General features: G+C 34.0%; 2 protein-coding genes across 2 annotated transcripts in view; both read right to left on the reverse strand.

Annotated features, from left to right (window-relative positions):
- sand (potassium two pore domain channel sandman) overlaps positions 1 to 19,617 on the reverse strand; it is a 288,898-nt gene that overhangs the window by 180,394 nt on the left and 88,887 nt on the right. The gene's annotated exons all lie outside the window — the stretch shown is intronic.
- LOC149412870 (uncharacterized) lies at positions 17,841 to 18,910 on the reverse strand. Its single transcript, XM_089645418.1, has 2 exons — positions 18,539 to 18,910; positions 17,841 to 17,906 (listed from the first exon to the last, which is right to left on the reverse strand). Exons 1-2 carry the CDS (start codon positions 18,908 to 18,910, stop codon positions 17,841 to 17,843), a joined length of 438 nt encoding a protein of 145 aa, XP_089501544.1.

Here is a 19,617-nt window from a genome sequence, read left to right on the forward strand (position 1 = left end):
TCACCTTTGTGAGAGCTATATTGGAGAAATATCACTCCCAGTAGTGACACTACAGTGTCATATAACTATCTTTATTTTTATTTATTTATATAAATTAATATATACATTACACGACGTACAGCAATGTGTAAAAAAAACAATTGAACATGTTGACAAAACTATATGGATCTCCCTCTTACGCATGTTCCTACATTACCCCACCTAAACTGTTACCCATTTACCTGTCCCTGTCTGACAGTGTGGAGTACCTACATCAGTGACATTTGCAACAATACGTTACACGAATGATTTTTTTAAACATGAACATTGACCAGTCTGATAAAAAAACCTGTACAGTTTACACGTTAAGCGTTCCCTCTTGTGCGATTAATTCGAGTCTATTACAAAGCTTGCACAGTGATCACCAAGCAGTGTCCCTCAAGTCCATAACATAGATCGAAAAGACCTAAAAGGTAAGTCAGAATCCTTTTCAACTGTAAACCACAGCTTACCCAGTAGAAGTGTCAAATATTGATTACAGTCTACAATAAAACCACAAACTGATTCGCATACAATATTGCGATTCCATAAAATAACCTTTGGGTCAAGTGAATACAAGTAAAAATAAGACATTTACATTGACATTTTTAAAACATATCTATACATGTTCTGAGGGCTATCGATAAAGATGTCTAGATGTCCACACATTGGGCATTTTTTTTTTTTTTTTTTTATTGAAACATATGAACAAGGTTACAATTTTATGACAATATAAACACCAATATTTCAATCACTCTCCTAATAAAGCAGCTGCTTGTGTTTAGGAGAGGACAACAAAATATTTTTACATTTGTTTAAATGAACCTAAAAATATTTGTAATTTAACAAAAAATAACAATTAAAGTAATAAAAATATTGGTGAGTTAATAAATGATTCAAAGAATTGAAAAGGCAAAAACATATTTCTAAACAATAAGTAAAGTTATGAGGTGGTACAAGAGTATTTTAATTTAATTTTTTTTTATATTTTTCGTAGTTTTCTTCCGATCGTATATCAAGGGGTAATTTATTAAATAATTTTACACCCTTGAATATATAGTGATGCTGTGCTGTTGTGGTTCGTGCTAGTGGCACGGTTAGTCCTCCAACAGATATTATTCTTTTGCTAATATTCAATTGTGGTAAATTATTTTTACTAAAGAAATCTTTATGTATTTGTAGAAGTGCAATTTTGTCATAAATTTTTGTAAGTGGGGGAACCGGGAAATCTTGAAAAACATTTATAGTTGGGTAGTAATATGGCTTTTTTAAGATGATTTTTACTAATATTTTTTGAATAGTTTCCAATGGGAGTAGGGATGATTTATATGCACCCCCCCAAGCCACGATTCCATATTGTAGTACAGAGTGCGCAAGTGCATAGTAAATATCTTTGAGTAGTTTTAATGATACAATATTTCTTAGTCTAAAAAATATATAGATCAGTTTTCTCATTCTGTCTACTGTGGAATTTATTTGACTTTTCCATTTGATGTTATTATCAATAATTATTCCAAGATATTTTATTTCTTCTTTACTACTAATGTTTATACAGTTTAAGTTACAGGGTGCGATTCTAAGGAGGCAATTTCTTTCGTGAATTTTTATGTTTAGATTTACATTTGAGATATTCCCTGTTAGGCTATAAGGTATAAAATGGGTTTTTTCGACATTTAGTGTCAATAAGATTTCGTCAAACCATAGTTTAACGATATTTATGGCATTATTAGCTGATACTTCGACCTCATTCCAAGAATTTCCTTCAATAGTTATCACTGTATCATCTGCGTAAGATATAATGTTTCCAATGATTGGGAGTTCAAAAAGTTCATTTACATATAGTATAAATAGTAAAGGTCCCAAAAGAGTTCCTTGTGGAATTCCAAAATCTATATTTTCTATTTCACTTAATTCGTTGTTTACTTTAAACTGTTAAGTTCTTTGATAGAGATAACTTTTTAACCATGTTTTAGCTTTGCCAGTAATTCCTATATTATTTATTTTATTAATTAATTTTGAATGTGAGACACTATCAAAAGCTTTACGGAGGTCAATGAATATACTTTAGCACTTTTTGCCTCTATCTAATGTTTTGTAAATAAGCTTAGTTAATTCTTCAATTGCGTCTTGTGTGCTAAGTTTATCATTGAACCGCATTGAATCGCATTGAACGTACTATTTTTTTTTAATTTAATGCTACAAATATAAAATATTAAAATTATAAAAATTATCCTATAAAAACCGTATTACTATCCAGCAATAAATGTATTCCATAAATTCACTGTTCCCCCACTTACAAAAATTTACGACAAAATTGCACTACTTCAGCTACACAAAGATATTTTTAATGAAAATAATACCCCACTGCTAAATATTAGCATAAGGAATCCTTCTGTGGGTAGGCTAACTGTACCACCCGTACAAACCACAACAGCACAAAATCACTATGTATATAAAGGAATAAAATTATTTAATCAATTACCCGCTGATATGCGAACAGAAAAAAAATACGACAAATATAAAAAAAAAATTAATCATATTTTTGCAGTACTATCATATAATTTTAACTTCCTCTTAGATATATTCTTGACTGTTTTGTTATTTCTAATGTTTTATGTACATCACATATATATTTCTTGTTTTAATTACGAGTACCTTTATAATCTCGTCAGCTTTTGTGAGAGAGTGTATAAAATATGCTTTTATATGTAATATTTTGGAAAAAAAAAAAAAAAATTTCATTACATCAGGTGAGAGATATTGCGTTAAGTATTCCTCGGGCGTCCCTGACTTCTTCTACCATTAAAACCACTCTCTAAACACTCTTGACTCTAATAAGAACAAACGTGATAGTTTCAGCGACATCAAAATTTTTTTTTCCAAAAAGTGCCTTTTATATTATTTTGTGGATGTTCAGGCATAAATATTTAATTTTATTCCGATCATTTTATAAATAACTTAATTTTCCACATTATACAATAAAATCATAACCGAAAATGGGTTCGTAAGTAGGAGATTTTGAACTTTAAAACAGTTTTCATAGGCCTTATACATTATTTTTTTCTGGGCTTATAAAAAGACTTATCTAAAAATTACTTGACAATTTTAAAGGCCAAGATGTATTCTACTTGCAGTATTTAATTAAAGCATCTGTAACATTTCTAGACGACTTAATTTTTAAACCAAAAACAAATGATTTTGCACTACTATGTAGTGCATCGCTTTAAGATTTCTTATTTTTTCTCGAATATATATAAAAAGAATGTCTCTGATAGTATTCTATGTCTTACGAGTAGGCATAGTCTGATTTTTTTATAAAACATGTTTTTCCTACACATACATAATTATGGTATGCATATACGTATTTACTCGCTTGTATATGTCTGATTATCGTTATTAATTAATCTTTACATATTTTTATAAACTATGTGTAGTAAAGGCCCAATAGGCGTCTAATAAAATAAATTTATATCCACCCAGTGTATTTTTTGATTTGTTTAATGTTGTGCCCTGTTGATGTTTGTGTTATGCGAAATCAGTCGGATGTAATAAATGAAATAAATTCGTTGCTATGTACAAAATTATTACTGTTTTATTTCATTACTGTATTTTAGTACTGTATATTTTCTCCATAAATAGTTAAGTAATAACATAGATCACTGTAGAAATGTATTATAAGTTTGTACAGGGCCCTTGAGGTGTTTTTGCACAAAAACGGCGCTATACAAGTCATCCAAGTCATCCAAGTATTATTATTATTAAATGTCAAACCACAAAATGATTGCTTTCTACCAAAATATAACAAAAAAATGTTAATAATAAAAAAACGATATTTTTAATTGAGTTTCATCTTGTAGATAGTTTTGATGTATTTTTGCATACTTGTGATATTTTCTGTGAAACAAATTTTATGTATATGAGATGACTCTTCGCATGTGTTTAGGGCACTGCATTAGCGAGAATAATAGGAAACCGGATACTACGGTTAATATTTAGCTAAAAACAATTTTCAATAATCGTTTATTTTTCGTCTGTCTGCAAAGGAAAATTAATCACAATCCTTTTGTTTTCCTCTCTGTGATAAACACTCTTTTCAATGAAAGATTTCGGGGAACCCATCATCTCTCCCTGGAGATTTAATTAATAATGATAAGGTATGTGTACTATTTTTCCACCATTTTTCCTACTACTCCCAATCCTTTTCCACTCTTTCCCTGAAATATCCTTCAAACGCGAGGCATGTCGATCATCAATCACAATAACCAGGAAAAAAACAACTACGTTCTTAAAAATAGAGCTTTTTAAATCACACTCAATGGTTTAGATGATGAACATTTTCAGACTTTCTTTGAAAAAAGCTGGAAAAACAATTAAAATAAAATCCTCTACTTCACACAGGAATCTTCTTATTTAAAAAATAAAATGCATACTTCATCTGCACTCTGCAAAAAGCTTACAGAGTAAAGCTATTAGTCAGATATCATATGGAATCGAAATATATTTCAGAAAGGTGACCACTATGACTCAAGTTGTTTGCATGTAGTTAATTATTTCATCAAACAAATTGTAAATTTACAATACATTTTTCTTATTTTTTACACAGATAAAGATACCATTAAAAAAACTTAACCTTAATCTTCTATTTGCACAGTTATGGGATCCACAGACCATTCAATTTGGCTGACCGGTTGTATCAATCTTGTTGAGTTGGATGTAAAATCGAACCGTGTTGAGATGAGTTACATGTGATAAGGGGGCATGGGTATCAAGTTGAATTTTTGTACACCCAGAAAATACAACTACCATCCAACCACCCATCCGTCCAACGATCGTGGCGTAGTTGAGCCGTTGAACCAACTTTTCTCAGTCTGCCTGGGGAGCCGTCGTGCGTGGTTGTGTCTGATTGAATAATAATAAATAAAATTCAGGGCATGAGTAATGATGGACAATTTTGACTGAGTTTTTCGGAGCGTTCCGTGGCCATTTCTTCGTCCACTTTTGTTTTTTTTTCGAGTACCCTAATGGAGGTATTGCAATGTTTGTTTTATAAACTAATGCAAATCATTATTTTATAAAACAAACATAAGCATGTAAAACTCTGCGTAACATAAGCATGCCGCGTATGTTACGCAGAGTAGAAATTGACAAAATTGCGAATCACCCATCGAATCGTCTGTAGGCAACACTCAACGGTTAACGCAAAACGTTAACGCAATTTCTTGGTACAAATTATATAAATCCTTATTTCGAATTATGAAAAACATATGGCTTATAATTAAGTGGGAAGGAATTTTCGTACCTACTTACGACTTTTTTTTTTTTAAAGAAAGACAAACATTCCCGGGTTACGAATAACCTGATAATATTTAATAATCTCCTACTACTACCACAGTAAGCTGAAAATGTTGCTTGTGTTGTGATGGAGGACTTAACCAGCTGAGGAATTGAACACACTACGCCTGAGTGGGACCCAAGCGCGATGTCAACTCGGCCACAGAGGACTTCTGAGGTAATTTTGGTTTTGATTTTATAATAAAAGAAAATTAGAAACACACTTTTTTTCGCGAGGTCTTCTATACTGTTCACATAACTTCCAGTAATGTAGCAACAGTGTTATACGTGTGAATAATACAACTAGGTCACTCATACAATTTGAAATTTCCAAATCCACGTGTAAACAGTTCGTGTTTCATGGCCCCGCAAATAAATAGAATTAACCAACAGCCCCAATTTAGCTTCCGTATTAATTAAAACTATTTGTCCGGATATAATTCCTGTCAATGGGCAGTACTTTAATTACTCTGAACAAATAATAATAGCGGCGGTGCATTGTGTATTGTGCACTTTGCAGTTTGCAGTTACGTGCGTTCAAATAAACCTAGTAAACGAGCGAAAGATTTATTGAATTAGGTTGAAATAATGAACAGAGATAGAAAAACATTGATGGTATTATACTAGAGAGGTTGAAGGGTCTTTAAAGTCTGGTCAATGAGATAACCTGATCATTTTATCCGATTATATGATGAATTACAGAAATTGCACGAAATGCCTCAAAATAGGTATCACTACCGACAATATTACTGATTGAGTAATGAGTACGTACATGCAAATCTCCGAGCCCATCACACACTAGAAATGTCTTCCATGTAGATTTGAATGGAAACCAATTATTGTAAACTTGATTTTCTCTTATTTATGTTGTAAACTGTGACATACTGCGCCTGCTCTCAATACAGGATTTCCTAGTGATACAAACACTGTACAAGAACATCACTGAGGTTATGTTATTTATAAAGCTCAATATAAAATAAAAAGTTAAAAAATGTTGCCACTGACTTAATTATTTTTCATTATAGTCTATTTAGCGAACGCTCCATATTTCTTACACTTGCCTGACTAATTGCCTGATTTAATAACGACGATGAAACTTTGTTTCGTGTTGGTAATTTAAGGCCAGATTGGCCAGAATTTTAGATTAGAAAATACGTCCACATCACATTTCTTGTTTTTTTTTCTTTATTCCATGTAAAGGCATATAGCTACAATAGAGGCACTACTGCATACTAATATCTCGTTGAAACTTGATCCACTATTAGAACGCGATAAGTGTTACGCGTAGACCGCATTAGGTAGTTTTAGTTTGAGCATTTGGAGAGTTGGAGGTCAATTGGAGTTTAAAAAGCGGAACCTATTTTTTCGTTTCACAACTAGTCTAAATATAATACATCAATGTGTATAAGAGATTCGTCTCGATATTTATTTTGATTTGATTACAACTCTTTCAAATCAATCCATTTTCTAAATATTTTTGAGATACCTTAAAATTTAAGAGCAATTAGGTGGGAGGAACCAAATTTAATACAATTAGCTTATAGATTTTTTTTTCTATTCGTAAGACTCGAACGATGGATCGATGAATCAGGTACCCGGTGTGTAAAATTGGTTTTCAAAATCCCTTTATTTAATTAGACGTCAAGTCACGTTATCAACCCACTATAATCTATCCCCTGGATCCACCTCGAAATGATTTTGAAGATTGTATTATTTTGAAAACTTGACAATGAATATCTACTGCAAATTGCAATACAATAGCACGATTTTCCAAGCATATCTAGTGTTATCCTTACCATTGGGTAGTTAGTAATACGTCGTTAAAACATCCTCTGCAACGTTAGCAGTACCTCCCGGGCCACTTAATGGAAACCCTCAAGGATATTGAATAGATAATTACTAAGTATTATTACTATTTACAAACAATTAAAATTCTCCAACCAACTAACTAACACTAGTATTCACGTAAGCTTCTGACTCACACAATGTTTTCAGATTTTGTCTCGTCGTTTTTTTTAAATACAATATTAACATAATGCCATTACAATATTTAAAAAAAAAAATTAATTAACCTTATTTTCTAATGTAAAACTAATGTATATAAGACAACGTTTTTATGCATAGCACAAAGGATAACAAATTATTATAAGCATTTCCGGTTATTATCAATTCCCGTCGGCGGCATTTATTTTTAATCGGGAGATATTTTCAATTTAAATGGATATTTCAGGCGAGTAATTAATGCTTATAATAATTAATTAATTAACCAATCTAGAGCTTAGGAGCTGACAGGTCTTTGTAAATTTAATTGTAATTTCTTTGTAAAATAGCGACACCAGTTTTCTTTCAAATCGATATTCTTAGTTCACACTTCTTTCGATTTATCTTCATAGTGAATATACTGTATATATTATGAAAGATTTACTTTAAATTTGTACGTAATCCAAAAAAAAACGTCATTATAACGAATCACATTCAGTAAATTTCCCAACGGCTCCCAGTAAATACCAAAATCCCAATAATTAATGCACATTTTTTGCTTCCAAATCTACCTATGATGCAATCCTCCCTCTATCCTTCCCGTCTCCACTTCCCCGATGTAATCGCGCCCAATTTATCAGGCGCCCCAGTTCAAGAACGTAATCGTTTTTTCCCGAAGATTCGTTAGGAAAACCCAGTTAAACGTGCAAGTTCTAATGGGGCTGAGATGTAAAATAAAGAAAACCAAAAGTAGTTTCTACGTCAATTTATCAGGATTTTTTTTCGATAAAATGTAACACTATAAAATGCTTCACAAAACAAAACATCTCTAGATAAATATATTTTAAAAATAACGTATGTCTCATTTTTTTATAAGTGACAATTTATTATCCAAATTTCTTCACATAACATTTTGCATTATTAATAATTAAATTATTTTAGATAGTTATAACAACTCATATGACACTACTATCCACTCGAGCCATTGGCGTCATTTATAAACATTTTCAATATTATTTAAGGCGATGCACTACGTAGTAGTGCAAAATCGTGTGTTTTTGGTTTGAAAATTTGGTCGCCTAGAAATGTTTCAGATGCTTTAAATAAATACCGCAAGTATAATACATCTTGGCCTTTGAAATAATCGAGTATTTTTTACATAATTCTTTTTATAAGCCCAGAAAAAAAATTATAAGACTTATGAAAACTGCTTTAAAGTTGAAAATTTCCTACTTACGAACCCATTTTCGGTTATGGTTTTATTGTATAATGTTGCAAATTAAGTTATTTATAAAATGATCGGAAAACATTTAAATATTTATGCCTGAACATCCACAAAATAAAATAAAAGGCATTTTTGGCCATGTTTTTTTCTTGCCTAAATCAAAACAGGCGGATGGTGTTAAGCGGGAATTTACACCTTATCGCCATCTACGTAAGGAGTGTTATTGATGGCGGCTCGATTCAAAATATTACACGACGTAGTGCATCGCTTTAATTAATACCATTCCCCAAAATATAAATAAGGAAACATATGAAACTGCTTACTGCGGTTCAAAGCCAAAGAATCCACCTAGAGTTTTAGGTTCTATATTGGGCACATTATGGCAAACGATCACTCAAAAATTTTTTGCCAACAGCTCGAATGTAATATAATCATGTATTACTGTCCCACTGCAATGTACTTACCACGTGTACCAATAAAATGAATAATTACTGTTAAATAACTACGATGCTGTAATGTACACTCCTCTTCCAACAAGAAGCTAACTATAAACTTATTATTTTATATGTATTTACCTCTTTTAATAACAAATTTATTAAGCATTGTGAAACAGACTAATCATCTCATTTAAGAAAAAAAAAATTAATATCAACATTTGTAAGAGGATAGGTAAAGATGGATTTTTCATTTATTTATCGAATAATAAGCACCATTCGTCTTGTCACGCCACGTTGTGCTAGAACATCTGTTCATCCATGTAGAATCTTAAGAAAATCGTGATGATAATTTTGGCTGATTTCAGGCACATACAAGCTATACAGCATTCAAGGAGTAGTGAGCTATCAATAGAGAAATGCACTATTTTAAAACTAAGTAGCTATTTCAACATTTTCATTTATCACACTCAATAATAATTAAAAAGTAAAACTATCATAGAAAATGAAAAAACGGAGGAACTAGTGGTAATCAAATATTTGGGCAGTATAATAGACAATCAACACAATTTTAACTCTAATTTTGAATTATTAGCTAAGGAAATGGCAAAAAGGGTATTTTTTAAAGAAAAATAAGAAATGAATTAAATATAAATTAATTTATAATAGTATGGTAGAATCTTATTATAATTACTGCTCTAGTTTCATTTTTTTGTGCAATCAAACACAGATAAAGAAATGGAAAAAAAATTAAAAATAGAGGCATGCCAACAGTATTGAATTGTAGTAGGTATTCTAAGATAATTAATATGCAGAAAAAACTCGGTGTATTAAGTGTGAGACAGCGTATAATTTAAAATACCTTAATATTTATATTTAAGCTCAAAAATAAGATGCTCCTGAAATAATAATCTCAACAAACGAATTGCAATCTTTAGAGCAAAGATGACTCCGAGACATCGGTGTACAGTCAGTCAGTATAGAGTTGAGTTTTACGTAAACTTGCAAAAGAAACGCATTTATTATGTACGTTTATTCAGCTATTTTTTATATAAAATAATCTGTTTCAGGCATTTTTTCTAAATTTTAACACGTTATAATTGTAGCTTCATACAGTGTTCTTAAAATAAATAATAAAATAGGGTACAAATCTCGCATTTCTCGTGGATTTAACGTCCTGTGTACAGGGGCTTTGGCGGAATTAAGTTTGGGCAGCTTTTCGACTGAGGGAAACCTTTATAACGGCCATAAAGAGTTGGAGCTGAGGGTTGATTATTAAAATTTAAAGCCTTCTTGTTGGAACTTGTAATCCAGCGGCGATAACACTTTAAAGTATGCCTCCACACTTTCCTAACGGCCTACGACTTAACTCATTCAGGCTGACTATTACCTCCATTCTTCTGTTCTTTGTACGAATGTGAATGTACCTACATGATTGTGGAAAAAGACTTTAAGATGAAGCTACAAGCCAAAATGTGTATATTCTTGGTATACCTTATATTGTAGGTAATAGGCATTAAAATCGCTTGAGAAACGCAGTCTAGAAACGTTCGATTTCAAGAACAAAACTGGTTTTTATTTATTTTGTTAATAATTTTATAAGAAAGCAAGAAAGTTAACCAAGTGAAACTGTCACAGATAATTGTAGCTATAATACTGTATTTTTTAAGTTGTTTTCTTTACGCGATCATACATTTCTATTGAAAAAAAAAATAGTAGTGTACATACAATGTGACCTTAGAACGGGGTACCCCAGTAAGGACACATTATCTTATATAAAAAATTGTTAAATAAAAAAAAAAATAAAAAAATAAAAAAAATAAAAAAATTTATATTTTTTATTGAGTAATTTATTTTTTTATTTGTTTTTATTTGAAAACCTTCAATTTATCTAAAGCATATTTTTGGTATTCATAATGTTTATTAATTCGTTATAAAGATTAATCAAAATAGTGATTTGGCACTAAGCTTCGCCTTAATGCGAATTAAACAAAGCGTCAGTAATAATCTTACATACAAGGAGTGTATGCAAAGACCGAGTTGTTTGGCGGTCCGTCCTCTCTGCCTATCCCTGCGGTGAAACGGCGTGATGGTTAGTTAGTTAGTTAGTTAGTCAGTAATAATTTTTAAATAAATTAACGTAATTAGGTATAATAATGCAAACACACACAGCAGTTACAGACAGCATGCACGGTATAGATGTAGTATTGTTTTTACATTTTTAGCATTTTTTTACGTATTTTACATGATCAACAGATTTTGCAGTGTATAACTTTATATTCTTTCCTAATCATTACAAATGTAAACGTATTATCTTCAAAAGCAACATATGTTTTTATAAAAACTTAAGAACTGTTCAAGAGAAATACGTTATAAATAGGTATAAATTCAAAATGCGTATAGAAATAATGATAGGTACGTTTGTACCGTCTAAAAGCTAACTAAGACAAAGGGCACAGAGAAATCGTTAGGTTAGGTTAGGTTATAAATTCAAAATGCGTATACAAATAATGATAGGTACGTTTGTACCGTCTAAAAGCTAACTAAGACAAAGGGCACAGATAAATCGTTAGTTTAGGTTAGGTTAGGTTGGGTTAGGTTAGGTTAGGTAATAAATTCAAAATGCGTATACAAATAATGATAAGTACGTTTGTACCGTCTAAAAGCTAACTAAGACAAAGGGCACAGAGAAATCGTTAGTTTAGGTTAGGTTAGGTTGGGTTAGGTTAGGTTAGGTAAGTTTATAAATTCAAAATGCGTATACAAATAATGATAGGTACGTTTGTACCGTCTATAAGCTAACTAAGACAAAGGGCACAGAGAAATCGTTAGTACTATATTTACAATAGTAGGAGTATTGTTGAAAACTACAGGGTGCAGGGTGTAGGAATGTGGATCGTGTTTTACAACGGATAACAACAGATATAACGGGTACATTTAGGTTCCATAAACAATGAAATTATAAAATTTAAAAAATATAGATGTAAACAAAAGAAGAAATGATCAACTTCTTTTCATCAACTATAAACTCATAGATTAGTTATTAAAGCTAGTGGACACGGGTATACTACTGGATATTGATTAATGGGCGTCGTGTTGTAACAGTTGGTCAAAAAACTCCTTACAACTTTCACGCAAATAAATCAAAGGTAATACAGAAAACGTGGGCATTTAAAAAAATATTATTTAATATTTCTGCAAAGTCAGCATTTAATACTAAACACAAAAGGTTCAACGGGTTAACATGTTACGCCGAGAAATGTTTATAAAATTATTTCCGACGTCCAGCTTTTATGGACAAAGTTATTACTCTTTAACGGCTACAACTGCGTACCTCCTCACTTCTCACTTTTACGTCTCACCTTTCTTCCTGTTACATTTATTTTTTTTCTTGGCTAATTTGATAACGAGTTTAAAAAAGGGCATTTGAAAATTTTTTCGCAGCGTGAATTTGAATATTTTCTTAGCTTTTACGATTTTGTATTACTTACGAGGAACACGGATGTTGTGCGCTGAAATGGTTTGTAAAAAAAATTTCAGTGGTATATACTTGCTATTAGATTCATCTATATAGGTAAGGGGCCGTTCAAGTATTACGTAAGCAGATTTATTACAATTATTTACCCCCTCTTACCCCTTGTCACCAAAAGTAAGCAAAGCTCTTACCCCCCCCCCCCTCCCTTGCTTACGTAAAAAATTGTACCTATATGCATTTTCCTGTTAATGTTAACAAAACCCAAATCTTAAAATTTTGTCCAGTGCAAGCTACACCTATAAATATAAATGTAAACATTATTAATAATACTATCGAACCTTCCCAAACCTGTTCACTACTGGGAATAGAATTAGATATAAACATAAACTGGAAAGAACATGTCTCAAAAATTGTAGCAAAAACAGTCGCTAAAGATGTTTTCATCATACAAAAGAGATGCATAAGAAAAATTACAAACTCTGATCGTTTCGATCAAGGCTGCCCAACCTTTTTAACAATTGGGCGAAATTGACGATTTTGAATCACTGGCGGGCCACTGAATACCTGACGGATCCTATTTCCATGGGGGGGGGGGGGGTTGTTAGAGAATTTCTATAATACATAATTCCCCACAAAAAAAATCAAAATGAGTGCTCCCCACAAAATATTTGAAATCCATGGGGGGGGGGGGGGGTTGTTACGGAACTTCGCTGAGAAAAAATTCCCCAAAGAGATTCCCAAAAACATCATATGTGATACAACAATTTTTCGAATTCCATGGGGAGGGGGGCTGGCTACAAGATTCCATTTCGGACGCAAAAAATATTAAATCAAAAACCGGTGTATTTTTGTTTAAAAAGTAAGTTCAATAGGTTAGAATTTTTCGTCGCTGATTCTCGTTCTGAGTAGCCTAAATAGCGCAAGCTGCATTGTTTGTTTTACCGCGGGCCCGCGACACTTTTTCAAATTGGCGGATTGGCGGGTTTTTTGAAAATGGTTCACGCGGGCCACTTATAATTCGTTCGCGGGCCACATTGTGGCCCGCGGGCCTAGGGTTGGGCAGCCTTGGTTTAGATTCATGTAGACCTATGTTTAAAAATCTGAAAATTCTGACAGTCACAGACATATATATAATGGAGTTATGCATGTTAGGGCCCGTTCCCACTTCCGTTTTCAAATCGGGGGCGGGTCCCGTTTTAAAAACGGATGGCCAATGGCCCTGTTCACACTACCGTTTTAAAAACGGACCATACTCTACGAAAAAAAAAAATTGTCGATTCAACAAAAACATGTTATTTGCTCATTCTTCAGTAATGGTGCGCAATGGACGACGATGAAGCTCTTGTTGTCATGTTGTACTTATTAAAAAGAAGGAAAAAAAGTGAAAAGAAAATTTTGGGTACACCCAATCATAGCCGAATGATTTTCTGTAGGAATTTTCCAAGTGTTAATTGGTGAGTTGAGAAGTGATGAACTAAAGTTCTTTAATTATTTTAGAATAATAATGATTGGATTATTTATATAGCGCCGTTTTCACCATGAAAAATCACCTCAAGGGCGCTTAATGGCTTAAGAGAATGTCTATCACTTCCTTTAACCATCTACTGGAATGAGTTTCAGAGAGCTTAACATATCAAAATACAAAATTGAGAAAGTGCATTTGTCCTGAAGAAAGGCTATCGATATTTTAAAGTAAGAAAACAATAACAACTCAAATATTTTTTATTATGTGTTTATTAAACTAATACGCTCTTCCGTGCATCTCATTAAAGATTTAAAATTTTAAAAAAGTAAACTTAAAAAAATAAAAATAAAAATTTTGATGTACAAAAGTTGTGTACACCGAGTGTTTTGTTTTTATTTAGTTAAAGATAAAATATTACCATACTCTTTCTTCGACCAGTGGTATTAAATTTTCGGGATTTTTTTCCTTATCCATTATTGTAGTTTTGATTTATTTACTTAAAAAAATAACCAAATACAAGCACGCAGCGTGCCTGCTTCCTTGCGACAGGGAGCGGGCGGGGAGGGGTCGGGGTTTGGCGGGGACTCTGCCGGAACGACTGGACGACAAGTGTGAACAGCTCCATACAACACTATGAGCGAGCGTGTTCCGACACGATTTGAAAACGGACGCGCTGCGTAGGCGAGCCATCCGACAAAAAATGTCGGATCCGTTTTCAAATCGTGTCGGACAAGTGTGAACAGCTCCATACATCCACTACAGCCACTAGCGCATCCGTTTTGAAAACGGGACCCGCCCCCGATTTGAAAACGGAAGTGGGAACGGGCCCTTAGTGCGATCATTTACAGACAAGTTCCCACTAAAAAACTCAACACATAAATACGCTACAAGGCTCACAGAAAACTTACTAATACCAAAAGCAAACAAAACAATATTCCAAAAAGGACCATATTACATGGCCATTAAAGTATATAACAACCTTCCACATAACATTAAACAAATACAAGATACACACAAATTCAAATCGTTACTAAACACTTTCCTTGTTAATAAATGTCACTACACGTTGAGTGAATACCTCACGTAAATGAAACGCCTATTTTTATTGGTATATATATGTATTTGTATTTTTTTTTCATTGGTATATTGTTATTTTATCTGTATAAACATTGTAATTATTATAATAAAACAAATAATATTATATAAACATTGTAATTAAATAAATGTGGTTAGCTGGAAGAAATGGGGTCTACCCATAAGCTACACCTTTTGTAATTTTTATTTTACAATAAATAATTTTTGATTTGATTTGATTTGATTTGTATTCTGTTTTATAAACAATTCAACTTTGGCGAAAGAGGATCAACCGTAATACAAATATTAACTTGCTTTGATTTGCTTACAACACGTCAAATCGTCAATCGTACTGAAACGAAACAATAGATTGATGGAAGAAATTTTGACAAGTGAGTAGCGCGCGGTAATTCACCAATTCGCTTCTTAGCGAGTACCTAAACGTATTAATTATTTGTGGGAATCCCCGAATATGTATTCGGTTTTCAAACATAGACAATGTCTGGGTTACCAATGTGTAAAAAAAAATAACTACTGCTGAGCAGTGCTGACGTAATCACTATCTCGACCCCCCACCCCCCAATGTCATCAAAAATAAGCAAAGCAAAGACCCCCCTGCCCCCCTATAAGGCTAACATAATACTTGAACGGCCCCTAATTAAAGTTTACCCATTATTTTCATTTTATTTACACGATAGAAATTTGGTAATACCCGAACCCTATACTGCATTATTGGAAAATTATTACACATGAATTTATAACAATTTAAGGTAGGCCTAAAACTCCTAATATATTTTAGTATTTTTTTAACTGTCCACATTTTTTTAAAACATAAAAACATTAATTTATACTATTGTGGCAGCGTGTACGTCGGGATCACCAGTATGGCAGTGTAAAGTCGGGATCACCAGTATGGCAGGATAAATGTAATTTACGATGGCTGCCGGTATCGTAAATCTGTGTTCAAGGAATTCTGATGATTGAAAGATAAAGGTCTGCGATCTTTGTTGAATTTATTTGCGAGAATGAATTTACAAGTTGAGTGAACGCAGAGACGGTGGTAGTAGAGAGTGGTGGTTTGGTCGAAAGTTGAAAGTGGAATGGCAGAGATTTGCGTTCCCGTCCGCGCTTGGCTCTCCCGGGGCTTCAGATGGCGGAGTAATTATTTAGTGTTATCATAATATATGTGGGACGAGTTAAAGTAGTCCCCATATACCTCCCCACCAGCGTCTCTACGCGATACAATAGTAACATATAGTACATAATAACAACAATGAATATTTTACAATGTCAATCATAATTTATAAAAACACAAGTCCATTTATAATCTAAGGTACATAATGTTGTGATAATATTGCGCTCGGTTAGCGACAGGAAAGTAATAATAATAGTGGCTCCATGTCGCCGTTGCATAGTAGCTGTGGCCGTACGAATTTTTATTCGCCGTAGTAAATAGGTACATAAATGATATACAGGTAAACATAATTGTTGATAAACGGCGAGCGCTAGTCGCAATGTACTTAGCGTAGTAGTGAGCTACCTGTGTATACTATGATTGTTTACGATGATTTAAAATAGCTTGTTATGACAGTTCTATTGTTGTTTTTATTAATGCACTTTTGACGTAGTACATAGTATTGTGAATATTTACATAATAAAGATTTTATTGTAGGATGCTTATATATGCGTATTATTGATAGTAAATTTTATTGTTTTTTTGTTTGTTTTAGTAACAGTAATTTATTAGATTGTCTGACATTTGCGATATGATAGTTACAATTAATTTATGAAATTTATGGATACGTCAATCTAAGGTTTCTGGTTAGTTTTTTTTGCTAATTACTGTGCCTTATGATATTGCCAAATTATTACTGCGCTTGATATCTGTCCGGGAAGTGAACATGTCTTCCGGATCGAGTTGTCATTTTTGTTATTAGAGGCTGTGTGACGGTTCCTCTTGATGGGATTTCTTCTGTGCTTTGAAAGAATGCAGGTTTCAGTCGATCTATTGATGAATAAACGTGTGATGAATGCGGTAAATCCTTGTGGATGAAAAATTTTCCAGCGCTGTGGTTACTAGCGGGAGTGGGTTTCATCTCATTAAACCTTTTTTGTAGGCGTCCGACGTAGGTGTCGGGTTCTTCGCGGTGGGTTTCTTCGCGGTGGTTTGTGGTGAAGAATTCAGATGGTAGTCTAAGTGTTCTTCCGTACGTCGCTGTGGGTGCAGTTGTGTGTCGTGGTACTTTTGCTTTCTGGCGAGCGACGCACTGTTTGACGAAGGTTTTGGTTTCCTTTGCCATTTTGGGCCAGACGAATCTCTGACGTATGCTGTTGGAGGTGCCGGAGGCGCTTGGGTGGCATACGTTGTGTACGTTGGCTATTGCTTGTTCTCTCATGTCTCGAGGAACAAAGGGGCTGTTTATCTCTTCTATTCGAGACAGCGTATCTGCTACGGTGTTGTGATGACCGGAGATGTGTTTGACGTCGGTGAATCTGCTACGGTGTTGAGATGACCGGAGATATGCTTGACGTTGTTTCTTGCTGAACGCAAACGTAATCGGTTTGCGATCGGTGTAGATCGGTTTTCCATACCAGTGTGGCAGCGTTGAAATGCCAGATGAGGGTCCTTGCAGCGAAACTCCTCTAATCTGCAATTCTGTTGACTGGTCCGTTAGGGTTCCTTTCTTCAAGTTGACGCTTAAGTTGAAGAAGTGTAAGAAATCTGCTCCTAAAATGGCTTTCGAGACGTCTGCGATGATGAACTTCCACTTCATATCGCGGCGGAGGCCAAATTGGAGATTTATGGTTTTTGTACCGTATGTTTTTATATGTTTCCCATTAGCACTGTATAATGTGGTGGGGCATGTATCTGTGGTGACCGTATTGGTCGTGTTCCCGCATGATCTTGGGAGAACAGATACGTCAGCACCAGTGTCAATTAAAAATTTCTGTCGCGTCACGAGTTCGTGAATGAAGAGACGACAAGTTTTTTGAGGAAAATCGCACGTCTCTACTGCGGGTTTTCCATTGTAGTTTCTTGACTTATTATTAATAAAGGTACATGGTTTGGTGCAATTATATGATTTGTTACCGAATTTTGCATGGTAACTGCAGTAGCCGAGTGTCGTGTTATTGGTGTTTAACTGGCTACCGCGTGACCTAGAACGAGGTCGGTGCGCGGAATTTGGGTATGATGTCGATGGATGACGCCATTCGCGGCGGGTGCTGGGATTTCGGTTTTCGAAATTAATGTTTGCCTGTCCATGATCATCTCTCCGAGTTGTTTTAAGTCGACTGACTTCTAGAGTGAGTGCCGAAATTTGTTCTTGTAAGTTTTGTAATATAGCACTGATGTTTGGATTCGAGTTCGGGATGCCATTATGATGATTATTGTCCATAGTTTCACATTCAGATTTTTGATAAACTTCCGAGATTTTATCTGCTGCAGATGCTAGTTGTAACAGATTGTCGTCGGGTAGTGCGGTAAGAATGGCCTGAATGTGTTGCGGGAGTCTTTGCAGCCAAAGTACGCGTACGATTGGGCTCTCCGATAGCCCGGGACCAGCGAGTTCATGGATGAGTCGAAGCAGTCCAGAAGGCTTCCTGTCCTCGAGCTGAAGTCCGGTTAGAAGACGAGTGAGTCGCTTTTCTTCAGAATCTTGTAATCTCTCGATGAGTGCTGATTTGAGATGAGTGTACTTGTCTGCTGCAGGAGGATTGATGACGATGTCGCTTACGGTCCTGAGGGTCTCCATATCCAAAGCGGCAACAATAATGTTGTACTTGGTGAGGTCATCCTTTAGTCTTGAGTTAGAAAATTGGCTTTCAGCTTGTGCGAACCAAAGTGCAATGTTGTCGCGCCAGCACGCGGGTAGTTTAACCGAGACAGAGTTTATTGTTGTGTCCATTGTGGAATTATTACCGTGGATTTCGTTCGATGTCTGGTTATTCTCGAATGACATATTGTGTTGATAATACGGCAAGCAATATGCAGTATAAAATAGGCAGATGTATGTGTAAAAATAGCAAGGAAACAAAAGCAATGACGACAGTAAATTTAGGTTTTGAAAAAAATTTTAAAAATTCAAAAATGTTAGATTGATGGTATCCGGAAATTTCAAAAATCCCTTAATCTAGAGTGCATACAATGTAAATAATGTGAATGTACTGTGACGAGTTCAACTTGTCTGGTCACTTAATTTAATAAACATGTAACAATATTGTACACTTGCAAAAAAAATTTTTTTTTTAAGTTATTTTAGAATGTTCGTTTTCGGAAATTTAGCTGTAAAATCACTGTATGTAGGATTAATTATGGTTCGTTACTTGGTGTTGATTACTGGGCATTGATTTTGAGGCGGATGTTACGAGGTCCGGAACTGGAGTTCTGCCTGCGTAGTAAATCCGGTAGATCCTTGATCTGCGATGAAATTGATGTAGGTCTGCAGAAATTGTTGCGTTCTGCGGTGAATTTGATGCTTGGTCTGCAGCTGCTGGTGCAGTGTTTCACTGAAATTGAGATTTTTTGGCACTATACTATTCGAATATACGAGTTTTTTTGGTACAGATTAGTGGGTATATTTGATATACTTAAGTATCAGAATTTGTGGGACAA

This window comes from Hesperophylax consimilis, chromosome 22 (assembly GCF_061612785.1).
Source record: "Hesperophylax consimilis isolate HC1 chromosome 22, BYU_Hcon_1.0, whole genome shotgun sequence".
Lineage (NCBI taxonomy): Eukaryota > Metazoa > Arthropoda > Insecta > Trichoptera > Limnephilidae > Hesperophylax > Hesperophylax consimilis.